Source organism: Chinchilla lanigera, unplaced genomic scaffold (assembly GCF_000276665.1).
Source record: "Chinchilla lanigera isolate Chin_1 unplaced genomic scaffold, ChiLan1.0 scaffold00119, whole genome shotgun sequence".
NCBI classification, from domain to species: Eukaryota; Metazoa; Chordata; class Mammalia; order Rodentia; family Chinchillidae; genus Chinchilla; species Chinchilla lanigera.
Window position 1 is genome coordinate 3,545,178 of NW_004955520.1, and position 14,168 is coordinate 3,559,345.

General features: G+C 46.0%; 1 protein-coding gene across 1 annotated transcript in view; it reads left to right on the forward strand.

The window, feature by feature from the left end:
* Positions 1 to 5,380: 5,380 nt before the first annotated feature.
* Eprs (glutamyl-prolyl-tRNA synthetase) overlaps positions 5,381 to 14,168 on the forward strand; it is a 55,458-nt gene continuing 46,670 nt past the window's right edge. The window contains exons 1-4 of the mRNA XM_005409277.2: positions 5,381 to 5,545; positions 9,707 to 9,791; positions 11,848 to 11,947; positions 13,093 to 13,249. Coding sequence (XP_005409334.1) covers positions 5,500 to 5,545; positions 9,707 to 9,791; positions 11,848 to 11,947; positions 13,093 to 13,249 — 388 coding nt within the window. The 5' untranslated portion in view covers positions 5,381 to 5,499. The remainder of the gene's footprint in view (positions 5,546 to 9,706; positions 9,792 to 11,847; positions 11,948 to 13,092; positions 13,250 to 14,168) is intronic.

Below are 14,168 nucleotides of genomic sequence, written 5' to 3' on the forward strand. Positions count from 1 at the left end.
ATTACTTCTTCCTTGGGTCACTTTGTGTGCTCCCGACTGCGTTTCGCCTGCAGTGGGACTCCATTACAACCCATTTATCACAGTGTCTCCACAGTGAATTTTTAAAAATCCAAACTAGGCACGACACTCCCTAACTCCAAATCCTTTCTTCCTCGCTTTTCCCTTCAGGATAAAAAGCAGGCGCTTTACAGTGATACGCAAGTAAATGTTATGGCTTCTCCCTTCTCCATCCGCTCTGATCACTACACAGTGGCTCTGCACAAGCATTTGAAGGACCCTGGAACACCGCGTTTTTCTCACCTCGAGCCACACTCAGTCATTTAACAAATGCCATGTTTACTGAGCAACTGCTACTTGAACACAGATATTGAGGGGACATAACACTGACCGAGGTCTGTTCTCTTGTTCTCATGTTCTTATGAAGCAAGAGACAATAAGAGACACCAATTTTTCCATTTGCGGTACATGCTGTAAAGGAAATTTTCTTAGCTGGCTTTTTGTTGCTGTGAACAAATACCTGATATACACAACCGAAAGGGGAAGCGTTCACTTGGTGTGGTTTCAGAGGCTGCAGCATCAGCTGGTCCAAGGCAGAAACTGCATGGCAAAGGGCTTGGAGGAGAGCTGCTCGGCTCATGGCAGCCGGGAAGCAGAGAGGGCTAGCAAGGCCAGAGAGCGCGGCTGGGCTGGAGAAGAGCGTGCACCCTCCCGGTGAGTCCGCCCGTTTTCACCAGCTAGTCTGGGCGCTAACTGCTATGGCAGAGTTGCCACAGGACCTGAGGCATTGATCTCCGCGCAGTAAGAAGTGTTAGCAGCTGCCTGGGTTCCTCTGTCTGAGCAGGGAGTGGCATCCTGTCACCTGCCATCCAGGACAGACGTTCAGTCCCAAACAAGGAAAGCCTGCGCACTGTATTAAATAGCAGTGTCCCCGCTCTGGTAACGGGGAGGCCTGTGACTCCCGGTAACCAATGGAGTTGAGTGGCGTGGGTGGCTTCCGATGCCAGGTGAGGAGAAGCCCTGAGTGCCTGTCCTCGGGGAAGCTGCTAGCACACACAGAGTCTGCCACTGAGGACACCACGGGAGGGACAGCCCGCTGAGACGGGTTCCCATAGTTTCCACCCCAGGGGTGAGCTGAGCGCAGCCGTCCTGCCCCTCGTGAGACAAAGCAAGTAACCCTGCTTGCTGCCACCAAGCCGACGGTGTTACTCAGCCAAGCGTCTCCAGAGTTCCTCCCACAGAAGTGCGACACAGGACAGCACGGTTGTTGCTTGAAGCTACCGAATTTGACATGGTCTGTTGACAGTACTAAATGAGGGCCGGGGATACAGCTCAGTGGCATAAGCGCCTGCTTGGCAAGCCCAAGGTCCTGAGTTTGATCCCTGGTACCAGGAAAAAAAAAAAAAAAACAAAAAACAGCAATAAGTGAAACAACTTGAATTTCTATTCTCCTTTTGAAAGCAAATAACCTATTGAAATCTGGCGACCAACAACAATAATAATAAACCAATTTAATTACATTATTTTCTGCTGGGATCATTATTTTGTGCTGGGATCGAGGCCCCTACACATGCTACGGAAAGTGCTCTGAATCCCCAAAGAGCCAATTTCTAATTAAAGCACAATGCAGGGGTTGGGGATTTAGCTTAGGGGCAAAAGCGCCTGCTTGGCAAGCGCAAGGTCGTGAGTTTGGTTCCTGGTACCGGAAGAAAAACAAAAAACAAAAACAAACAAACAAAAAAGCACAATGCAACTTGTTGAGGGCTGGAGCTGTAGCTTCGTGGGGGAGCGCTTGCCTGGCATGCCTGAGGCCCTGGTGTTCCATTCCTAGGACTGAAAAAACGAGGAATCTTATAGGACAAGATATGAGACAAAACGGCTCCTCCTTCCATTCTTCCAAATCTATATGCGCAGTGTATGTACACGGAATACGGATCTTGTCTCCCTCGGTACTAGGACCTGGACTCAGGGCCTTCACAGTGAGTTGTATCCCCAGCCATTTTTAATTGTTTATTTTGAGACAGGGTTCCACTAAATCTCTAAGTTGCCCAGATCGGCTCAGACTTGGGATCCTTGTGCCTCAGCTTCCCAGTGCTGGGATTATAGGCATGCACCACCACGTCCAGCATCTTTAAATGAAATTATGTGAGTTACTCAGTACAGTATAGAGTGCTTTTCAGTCCTGCATTTCAGGGTTTATTGAGACTCTGCTATAAGCCAAGAACAGAGCACAGTGTCGGAGACCCAGAGATAATCAAACATAGCTGTTGGCAATGACGCACGCAATGCAGCATGCCGGGTGGATTGCAGATACGCAGGAACTGTGTGTTTCTGAGAAATAAACACATTTTCTTTCCCTGGGGTGATGCAACATCAAATCTTTCCTGCCTGGCTCCTCAAGGGGCTGCTCGGGAAAACGTTTCAGACCAGACGTCCTTCGGGCTGGGGAGTAGCTCAGAGGTGGAGCAGCTGCCTGGCATGAGTGAGGCCCCTACAGAGGAAGTCTTCAACCACTAAAGCTCCCCTTCTCTGAGTCCATCTCCTTCAATCCCATCACACCCTATTGTTTTTTTCACCGAACTTATCACTCTATGAAATTAACTTGTTTAGTTCCTGTGTCACCACACCCTGATGTAAACTTCATAAAACCAAGGACTTGGTTTCGTTCACTACATGTTTCTAGCACTAGGCACGCTGCCTGGCACACAGGACGTGCTTGAGAGTCTTGCTAAATGAGCTATGTAATAGGTTGTTGACACCTTCCATGATGATGCCGCCTCTGTGTCACACCTTGGCAGAAATTCAACTCAGCTCTCCGGAGCAGAACAGTTCTGCATTTACAAACATAGTTCCCTCCTGGTTCTGAGGCCAGCTTTGCGGCTTATTCTGAGAAAGTGAACAGGGTTCATGCCGTCTATCTACTGGTCTAGCTTCTCCACGTCACCTTTCTTGTATATTATTGTTTTTTCCTTTCTTGAATTAAAATAAGCCTTGTTTTATCATCCTCCCCCACGGCCCTTTCTAATTTTTTTTTTTTCATTTTGAAACAAGATTTGGCTAAATTGCCCAGGCTGGGGTCAAACTTGGGATCCTAGAATTACAGGTGTGCATCCCTACATCTGGCTTATTTTCTCACATTGTGTTACAAAATAGATTAAATTGTTCTCAGAATGAGATGAGGATATACATAAACAAATACAATTTAAGTTTGCTAGGATCTCAAGAGAGCTTCTGTCTTCCATTTTGTAAGTTTTTCTTCTACCTTCTTTTTTTTTTCCTTCCTTCTACAGTACGTGGGCTACCTCTACCTTGTTTCTTGATGTCACTTGAACTAGTAGCTGGAAGAGCCAAACCAGCATGCTGATATTTGCCCAAAAAGGGAATGAATAACTTGATCATAGTGAACCACTAGGAGGCAAAGACATGGGAAATGTGCCGAGGCCCTGCGGCTCCCCAGGGATGGTTCTCAAGCGCTCCAGTTTGTCACTGCTGCTCAGCAAAAACTGTAAACACTCCACACTCACTTCTTTGTTACAAGAATTAACATGCAGCTCAAGAATACTTGAGTTTCTTTTTTTCTCAGTGCTCAAAAGATGCTGCAAATTCATTTCTCATAATTTCAAATTCCACTTTGGAAGGTAAATTTTGTACCATGTTGCCTTCCATGTAAATGCAGGTTGTGGCCTTTCCGTTACTCCATCATGACGGGGACCCAATCATAACAAGACATCTGTCGAACTTCGTATTCACAGGCAGAAGGCACAAACTATTGTATATTAAAATTTTTAAATTTTTATTAGCATGTTTGCAGTACATGATTATGTTCATCGTGGGGAGTCGGTGCGTGCCAGAACCCTTCCTCATTCTTTTTTTTTTTTTTTTCCGGTACAGGGAATCAAACTCCCGACCTTGCGCTGGCCAGGCAGGCGCTGTGCGGCTGAGCTAAATCCCCAGCCCCTGTTCTTCATTCTTGTTGGGTTCCCTCCCATTTGTATGATGCAGCTCACTAGCTCTCCTGCCTTTCTGTTCGCATTCTTCAGCGACTGTAAGAATGATCCTCAACTGACCCCAGCTGGAGGTAGACTAGGAATGCAGACGATATACATCACGTAAGTGTTAGCAAGATTCTTTATGTGGTTAACTGATCATTGGTATTGCCACTGGATTTTTAGAGCAGAAGCCCCGCTCCTGCGGTCCCAACACACCAAGTTCAGGCTCTCATCCCCAGAACCAACCAAGGAGACAGACAGTGGCAAAGCGCAGCAAAGATTTCATCAGCATGGCCTCGCTGGAAAGGACAGATAAACAGGCTCAAGATCCGTCTTCCTGGGGCTTACATAAGCTTTAGGGTTTTTGTTTTGTTTCTGGTACCGGGAATTGACCTCAAGACCTTGTGCTTGCCAGGAAGGTGCTTGTGCTGCCTGAGCTATATCCTTGGCCGGCTTTAGGGTTTTTACTTTTTTTTTTTTTTTTTTTTTTTTTTTTAGCAGAACCGAACAGAACTTTCTTGAACCGGCTGACGCACAGTCTCTAACCAGAAGCCAGAGATGTCTGCCCCAATATGGCTCTCACCTTCAGTTTAAGTACATTTTAGGTTTCCATAGTAACCATTACCGCATTTTTGGGAATCTTACAAGAATGAACAAATTTTACCTTCTCCGGAGCTGTAGGACAGCCAGATTCCAAATAACCACTACAGTTTAACTTTTAGCCTACTTCCCAATTTGTCCTGTTTATTCTGTTTCCATTTTATGACTTCGCTCTTCTTCAATGCTTTAGGGTTTTTTAAGCCGCAGGAAATTAGAAGTAGCCCGGAAGGAGAAAGAGAATTGTAAGCTGCAGCGTTGTTTTTTTGGTTTTTTTTTTTTTTTTTTTCAAGTGCAATGTGAAAATTATCGTCTTTCTGATCCCCTTTCTATTTTTATTTCTCCCTCACCTCCCGATGACCCTCAGAGTGCAGGCCAGGCTAGGCCGGCCACACCAGGCCAGCAGGTCCCTTTTGCTTTGCAGCAGGAGCTCTGGCGCTGAGCTGCGCCCCAACCCTGGCAGTTTTCCTTAAGCCTTTCATAAATCAAACGTTTAACCACTATTCCTTGAGCATACTGTTTTTTGGGAAAAAGTAAGAAAACATTAGCAAAGTGTCCCCTAAACACAGTGTTACACGATTGTCTAGGAGCACTGCGAATGTCCAGGGCATCTCGTGCATCTCCCTAGTACAATCCCCGACTCTTTGCCGTCCTCGCTTTACGAAGCGTCGTAAAGTCCCGTAAGTCAGCGTGTTTCCGACAGCGGCGCGGGGCGCCACGTCCGTCTTCGGACCCCCGTGGGGGCCCGGCGTGGCGGCGCGTCGTGGTGACGCAGGCGGCGTGCGCGTGACGACAGCGGCCGCGGGGCGGGGCGAGGGCTGCGGCGACGGCGTCGGGACGGCGCACACGTTGCATCTCTGGCTTGCGGCGCTGGGCGACGCGGCGGGCAGAGTGGGGAGACCAGCGGCCAGCGCGGATGGCGACGCTCTGTCTCACGGTGAACGCGGGAGCCCCGCCCCTGGGTAAGGCCGCGCCGCGGGTCGGGCCGGCCGGGCTGGCAGGTGGGCGCTCCGGGCTGTGCCCGCCTGAGGCGGCACGACGCGGTGCGACCTGCTCCTGGCGGAAGCGAGCGCTCGGAAACTTAACCCTTCGCGTCCCCGCCTCTCCCGGCTCAGCTCCCGCAGTTCTCCGTGGCTGAGGTCCCGCCGCGGCCGCGCCGCTCGGGGGGATCCGCGGCTCCCCTGGGCCGACCTTTCCTGAGCTCCTCCGGCTTCGGAGGAGCGCGGGGACGCGCGTGAGCTGAGCGTGTGGGTTTCGGGGCGGCGCGGGCTTCCCTGAAAGGCGAGGGCGCTGCGGGGCTCCGCGCCCCCAAGAGTGCGGCCGGCGTCCGACCTGGCCTCTTCCCGGCGCGTCTTGGGTCTGGTTGCGAATTGCTTTTCCAGCGGGGCCCGGGTTGTGCTTGATCGATTCTGCTTTCTTACTCTGCGCGAAAGATTTTAAGCTCACTGACATCATGTTTGTCAACATGGGTAGTGTAGACACGCGTGCAGTTTTTAACATTTGAGAAGCGCAGACCTTGAAACACGATTGGCCACCTGGCGCTGATGAAACCACTGCTTACGTTCCCAGCTGCGGTGGTGGAACGGCCTACAATTTGTGCGTTGCTGGGCATTGTACTTAGAGCCTTCTGTGGTGTGTGCTCCACTACGGAGCCACCCCCCAGCCTTAAAAACACAGTTGCATAGCCATTTTGAATATTTTAAAAGGTAACATTTTAGCATATTGGCACCAGTAATTGAGTTAATCACACAGCAAATCATTAAACTCTAAAGATGAATTTGAGTTTTGGGCTGGAAAGACAGTAGACAGTGTGGCCTCAGGACTGAGCAAGGGCGTTTGGTTCCTGAGACTGTACTGTCTTCCTAACACATTCTGTTCAATAAATAGCTACAGTTTTTACTCGTGTCACTTAGAAAATCACTGAGGTGATAGGTCTGTTTGCTTAGTGATTTATGGAATCCAAAACCACATTTTCTGGGATTCTGGAAGAGTCTTAAATTTGTTGTCACTTTGAATAGGCAAATTAAATGGTCCGATGTGGTGATGCATGCTTCATCACCACAGCACTCCGGAGGATCACGTGAGTTTTAGACTAGCCTAGGCTACCTAAGCAAGTTTAAGGCCAGCCTGCACTACATAGTGAGGCCATCTCTTTAAAAAAGCAAAAAACAAAAAACAAAGCAAAACAAAAAAACTAAAATTTGATGAAATATTTCAAAAAATAAATTGCATTGCTACGTTACGCATTTTATTTGCTTTTTATTTTGTTGCTCTTTAATGTTAAAATGATTTCAGACTTAAAAAATGCAGTGATAGAACAGAGAACTTTCCCCCTCTGGTGCCTGAGACCTTACTGCAGGTAGTCTGCTGCAGGGCGCACCTCCCACGGGCAGTGTCTGCCCAGCTCACTTAGCAGTACAGTCCGTGCATCGCACACGCAGGCTAGCCTTGCTCTAACAGCAGGATGCTCTCCCTCAGGCAAGGACCAAAGTCCTGGGCTGTGCTTTGTTGCACCTTGTTATCCTCTCTCCCTTTTTCCTTCAGTCTGGAGGGGCTTATTGGTTTTCATAGCCTTGACCTCCGCAGATTACAAGCCACTTCCTTGAAGTGTGTCTCCTCATTGCCTGGTCTGATGTGTTCTCTGGCTGAGTTCAGCCTGCGTCTTTGGCAGGCACAGCACAGTGGTTCCTTGTTCTTCACTGCAGAAGTGACTCCTCATTCTCCCTTGTAGACCAATCGATTTGTGCATGGATTTAATTTTCCATTACTAATGATTAGTCTTTATCACTTCGGGTGGATCTGCCAGCTTTCCCCCACTGCAGAGTTTTCTCCTTCAGCTAAAGCCATTTCAGTGGGGAAACTCTGGGACCATGCAGACTTCTGTCACCATCAAACCTTTACCTGCTGGTTCCAGCCTCCACTCATGCTTCCTGCCTGGCGTGGTTATTATGATGACCTTATGTTCCACAGTTCCTTCTCCATGTATTAGTTGGTGTTTTCCTGGAGAAGAGTAGTTTCTTTTTTCCATTTAAAAATTCATTGCAAAAACAAGGCATGGTGGTGCACCCCTGTAATCCCAGCACTTGAAAGGCTGAGGCAGGAGGATTGCCACAAGTTCAAGGCCAGCCTGGGCTACATCATGAGTTCAGAGGCAGCCTGAACTGTACAGTGAGACCCTGTCTCAAAAACAAACAAAAAAGGGCCGGGGATATAGCTCAGTGGCACAAGTGCCTGCTTGGCAAGCGCAAGGTCCTGAGTTCGATTCCTGGTACCAAAAAAAAGTGCTTGCCTAGCATGCACAAGTCTCTGGATTGGATTCCAGCACCACAAGTGAAATAAGATAAAAATTCACAGCAACATATATTCAATAAGTTGTGTCAGTTTTATTTTCTATTTTAGAAATTAATTGCATTTAAAAAATTAGTTTTGTGTTATTTAGGCCACCAATTGTAAGTGCACAAATTTAGACAGATATGCACAGTGATATTTACAGAATGTCACCTTCCACTCCAACAATAATATAATTATTTTTGTCACGTCAGAAGAATGTCCTCATGCCCCTTTGTGGTCATCACTCCCCATCCTTTGCATCTATTGGCTGCTGATCTGCTTTTTTTCTTCTACAGTTTCTTTGGACTACATCATCATATGTATCCTTTCCACCTAGGATAGCCCTTTTGCAGTTTATTTTGTTGCCTATAACAGGAGTTCATTCCTTTTATTTGTCGGACAGCATTTTGTTGTGTTGTTATGCTAAAATCTATCTCGTTTACTTCAAGGATCAAATTGCCCCAATTTGCCACCGGGAACCTTTCGCACCTGGCCTCTGGGTCCTTTTGATGTTTCTCTCTTGTGTCTTTTGATTATTCCTTGCTGTCCTAGTCTGCTTTACTCCAACAGAATGCTATACGCTGGTTCATGTATAATGAACAGGAATTTGCTAACCTACAGTTCTGGGGTCTGAGAAACCCAGGGTCAAGGGATCACATGTGGTGACAGCCGTGTGCTGTGTCTTAGCAGCAGGAGAGCTGAGAGAAGAGTGGGAGAGGACACATGAGAAAGGAAGGGGCAACCCACTGGCCAGCATTAGTCCCTGCGGCGGGCTGAGCCCGCCAAAACTAAATACTTCTTCAAGTATTTCCTAGTCCTGTGACAGTGGAACTACATTTCAACATAGATTTTAGAGGGGCACAAACCATGGCATGGAGTTCCAGCACAGTCAGTTTTCTAGGCTTATTTTGTGCTCTCCCTGGTGGGGCCCTGTTTCCCGGGGGCATGGTATTTAGAACTGAGTGCCAGTAGTTGGCACCGAGCTTAACCAAATCACGGGACAAAGGACTAGTGATTGATTCAGTAGACTTCCTTCCGTGTTGAGAGGCAGTGTTACATCATGCTTTAAAATTTGAGGCATGGACTGCTTCAGACCTGAAGCATCTTCACTGCTGCCTAGTTAACCAGCGGCGCTGGACTTGGCCATTGATCATCTCGTTTCCTCTTCAGTAAATGGAAATAAAGGGAACTACTCCTTGAGGTTCCTACAAAGCTTATGGCAGTTGTAAAGCATTTAGCATAGTACTTACCAGTAGTAATACCTCCAGCACTAGCGTTTTTTGGTGCTGGTGGTGTTTTTTGTTTTGCCTTTTCAGACAAGGTTTTGTTCCGCAGTTCAGGCTGGCCTTGAACTTGCCAGCGATGCTCTTGCCTAAGCCTCCACACCCCACCAGTACTAAGGTTTTATACAAGACCTTGTTCTGCTTGCTTCCTTTTTTTTTTTTTTTTTTTTTTAGTACGGGGAATCGAACTCAGGACCTTGCCAGGCAGGCGCTGTGCCGCTGAGCTATCTTCCCAGCCCTCCTTTCTGTCTTTTGAGGGAGGAAAAGATGAACTTTAGCATCGGGAACTGGAAGCTGGGCACTTTAAGAAGCAGACTAAACTAATGGTGGATTCCGATTTGTTATTTCTCTAAGATAAAAGACTAGACTTCTCATCTCTAGACCTGGCAAAAACGTTTGTGCTTTGCAGGCCTTACTATTGGCTTGGTGACTCATCCTCACTGCTTTATGACTCAGGCTACAACTCCTACCTGGTCTTACAGAGACGTCTTCTCATCCTGCCTTTTTCAGAAGCCTTGCTGGCGGCAGAGCATGTGAAAGGAGATGTCAGCATTTCTGTGGAAGAAGGGAAGGAGAATGTTCTTCGTGTTTCTGAGTAAGTGCTTTTGCATTTTTATTTCAGTACTGAGCAGCTTTCAAAAATATTCAGCATTAAATATTGTATGCTGGTTTCACTTGCAAATTAGGCAGGCTGTTCCTAGAAAGAATTATGCTTCATCATCCTGAAAGAGCAGAATGCAGAGGCTTCTCCTCGTCAGCTGGCTGTCTCACTCCACTCTTAACTTAAGCAGAGCTAGGAATGCAGGAAAGGATTTTTACCTATGGCCTTTAATTGTGTAGTAATTACTCTGATGAAAATTAGAAGTAGTTAGAAACAGTGATAATGGGAAATAAATAAATCTGGTAAGTCTGCAGCATAGAATGTCAGCACTCAGGGGAAGGAGACTGGGAAGGATTTGGAGTGGTCATGGGGCTGAACCCAGGACCACACACGTGTTATAAACGTGCTCTCATCACGGGCTGAATTCCCCGCTCCTTTTTTTTGGTTCTTTGCTTTCATTTTTGTACTGGTTTCTGGCTTTTTAGATAGGGTGTTGCTGTGCAGTCTGAGCTGGCCTTCAGCTCCCCACACGTAGCCCAGGCTGGGGAATTTGCGATCGTCTTGCTTCGGGCTGTATAGGAACACAGGTGTGCACCAGCGTGCCCTGAAGATTTAAATGTATTTTTTAAGTTTTCCCTGATTTATCCAAGTTACATTTTTTATTTATCTTGGTCATTGTCTGTGAAAGGCTTTCTTCAGATGACTGGCTTTTTTCTAGTTTTTTTTCTGGATTTAGAGGTGAAAGCTGCTAAGTTCTGTGCTTTATTCAAGGATGAGCTGGCTGGGAACCTCTGGTGTTTCTATCCCTGGTTCTTTCAGCCCTGTTCTCACAAGATTGTCCAGAGAAGACCAGTCGTCCTCTTTAGAGAATACCTCCAGTTTTGCTAGAGTTGGCTAAGAGGATAGCCTAACAGATCAAGGCCTGAGAGTATCTGTGCATCTGTTTATTTAGTTGGTTTTAAATTTTATTTATTTATTTGTTTATTTTTCTCTTTTTGAGACAGGGTCTTGCTATGGTTCAAGCTGGTCTCAAACCTGCAACAATCCTCCTGCCTCAGCCTCCGGAGTGCTGGGGTTACAGGCATGCACCACCATGCCTGGCAGTTTTTTACTGTTTTATCTTTTTTTTTAATCTGTGCTTAAACTTGCTTTCAATCAGTCCTTATTTTAGCTCCACTTCTTTCTGTCATCCAAAGATACAGGTTCCACTGGTTTTTTATATCTTTGGGAAAATCTGAAATTTAAATTGGTTTGTTTTTTTTTGACCTCTATTTACAATTCCACTTTTCAGATCTGCTTTTGAAATTTTATTGTTATTGTGTCTTTCCTAGTCTCTTTATGGCGTTGTGATGGGTTTTAATCAACTATGATGGTGTTTGCGTGTTTTGGAAGTGGGGTTTGGCAGTGTACCCCAGGCTGAGCTGGAACATCTGAGCTCAAGTCATCTTCCTGTCTCAGCTCCTTGCTGTGGTGGAGTTTTGATGGCTTTTGAACGGCCTCCTTTATCTGAAAGGGGCTAAAACAAGCTTCTTAGTATTGAGGGTTGAACCCCCAATCTTCAGTATCTTCACACTGAGCTACATCTTCAGCCCTTTTAAATTTTTTTATTTTGAGCCGAGGTCTTGTTGCTTGTGTCCTTCCTGCCTCCAGCTTCCTAGAGTGCTGGGATTACATGTGAGCCGCTGTGCCTGGCACTAACCTCTTTATGGTAGTATATCCTTGCCTTCTTGACCATTAATTTGAATCCCTTTTCCCCCATATCCCCGTTAGGTGTTTATATTTCCATCACTACATAGGCGTGTAAAAAGTAAACGAAAGATGGAAAACTACAGAACATCTGCTGAGGAGGAGGATGGTGGGTTGTGGTGGCTATTTCAGAGTAGATTGCCATTGATAGAAATGAAGAGATTAGCAGAACTATTTTTTAACACAATACTAGTAAAGAACAGTAAATATATTAGGAATTATACTTTTACTGTTTTGTGTATGTCGTATGACTTTACTGGTTTACTAGAGCAACCATAATCTCTTATGTCTGCTTGTGTGCTAGCAATGTGGTGTTCACGGACGTTAATTCCATACTTCGCTACCTGGCTAGAGTTGCAACTACAGCCGGGCTGTATGGCGCTAACCTGATGGAACATGCCGAGGTAAATGCCAGCGGTGCCTGCTGGGTGTTTATGTTTCTGGTTTTGTTGCTGTTGTTGTACAGTATGAGATTTTGAGCCCAGCACCTTGCACGTGGGAGGTAAGCACTCTGCCAGTGAGCTACATCCCCAGCCCTTTTTGCTTTTTGTTTTTGAGGTGGAGTTTCACTGAGTTGCCCAGGCTGGCTTCACACTGGGAATCCTCCTGCCTCTGCCTTTACGAGTAGCTGGTAGTCCAGGGATGTACTACCACGCCTGATGTAGTTCTGGGTTTTTGGGAGCCTTTTCATCTTATGAGAATATTCTATTTAAGCACATGAACAGAGTGTTAGTTATAGAACAAATTAAGAAATGTTCATCTTGTTCTTAATTTTCAGAAAAACTCTCAGGGCTGGGGTTGTAGCTCAGGAGGATTTGATCCCCAGCATGGCAGGGAAAAAAAAAACAAGTTTTTATAGTTCTTACTTTTGAATGTTTATTCCCATGCCACCTTCATCTTAGGGCCTGGCATTCTGTAGTGGGGTGGGACTGTAGAGAGCATCCCACCCAGCCTCATGTCGGGCAGTGGGCTTGGAAAAATTGAGAGCCGTGTTAGGCACCAAGTCTGGATCTCAGGGTAGAGTTGAAGTGTACAGCTGACGCAGTTACCAGTACTAGAACTCTTAGTACTGCTCTGGAGATGCTGTTTTCACCCTAAATCTGTGTTCTACACCAGTTTCCATAAACTTAATAAAGTTCAGAATACAAAGAGTTGGTTGTAACTGTTTATTTTCTATTTCTTTGAGTGAAAATTTGCTTGGCCAGATACCACGTTTTGGGTTAGGTCAGCTGATTACTCCTTCGTCTCACTGGTCCTCAGATTTTATTTTTCTTCCATGAATTGTCTATTTGTCACGTCCCCCAAGTGTAGAAAAATCACAACAAGACATGGCATTTGTTTAAGTGCCATTGTATATCCCAGGGAACCGGAATCAGTTCCATATAATGGTGGATTCTGTAATTTGAGGTAAGAAGTGTATAGTTCTAACTGAGAAGGCAGTCTTGCAGCGATAGTGCACTGTTGCTCCAGTTAACAAGCATTGTTTCTCTTGGTGTTTTTTTTTTTAAAGACTATGTTCTAGAATGCATTCTTCTCCTTGTATTCACAGATTGATCACTGGCTGGAGTTTAGTGCTACAAAATTGTCTTCCTGTGATTTGTTTACTTCTGCAATCAACGACCTTAATCATTGCCTGTCTCTGAGAACATTCTTAGTTGGGAACTCCTTGACCTTAGCAGATTTTTGTGTCTGGGCCACCCTAAAAGGTACCAGCCAGTAATTCCATTTAATATACTCTATTTTCCTTCCCTTTCTCTCTCTCCCTCTCTCCTCTTCCTCCTTGCCCTCCTCCTCCTCCTCCTTTTTAAGTCTTGAGTACCTGAGACTATAGGAATGTACCATTGTGCCTAAGATATTACATTTTAATCACTTAATATTTTACGGGACAAGATGTTTGTACATTTCTCTGTATATGTGTATGAGTGTGTATGTAATATCTCTGCGTATGTATATATATATGAGGCACGATGTAGAAATACAATATTTTAGTTACTGTCTCATTGCTGGGAGAAAACACCTGACACTCACAAATTAAAGAAGGAAAGATTTATTTTAGCTCATAGTTTGTGGAGGTTTTAGTTCATAATCAGCTGCCTCCAAGGCAGGGCAGCATGGCAGAGGAGAAGCAGTACATGGCATGGCAGGCAGGAGGCACTGCAACTTCCTTCTTTCCCTTTGTGTTCCATCCAGGCTGTGAACCTACTGGTTGATGCCACCCACACCCGGAACTGTGCTAAATCAGTCAGTGGACCACTCCAGTATTATGTGCCCCTAATCCAGTATCCTGTACCTGTGATCCCGTCACTGCCAAAGCCCCACCTGTGAATTCATGAGGCTTTAGTAGGACATCTGGACTCAAGCCATAACATACAGTGAATATTTAGTTAAAAACATTTGTTACAGTAAAAGACGCATTGCCATGAATCCCAGTCACAGCACTCTCTCTTGCTTTGAATGCACTTACCCCCTCATTCGTGCCACTTTCTGAAGCAGATCTGGGAGTCTTTTCCTGAGTGTCTTTAATTATACCGTCCTGTCTGTCTGGATGTCCTGAACGGATTCAGCACGTTCACCTGTCACGGTCATTTTGAGTTTGGGAAGAGCCAGAAGTCGTAGGTGCCGGAT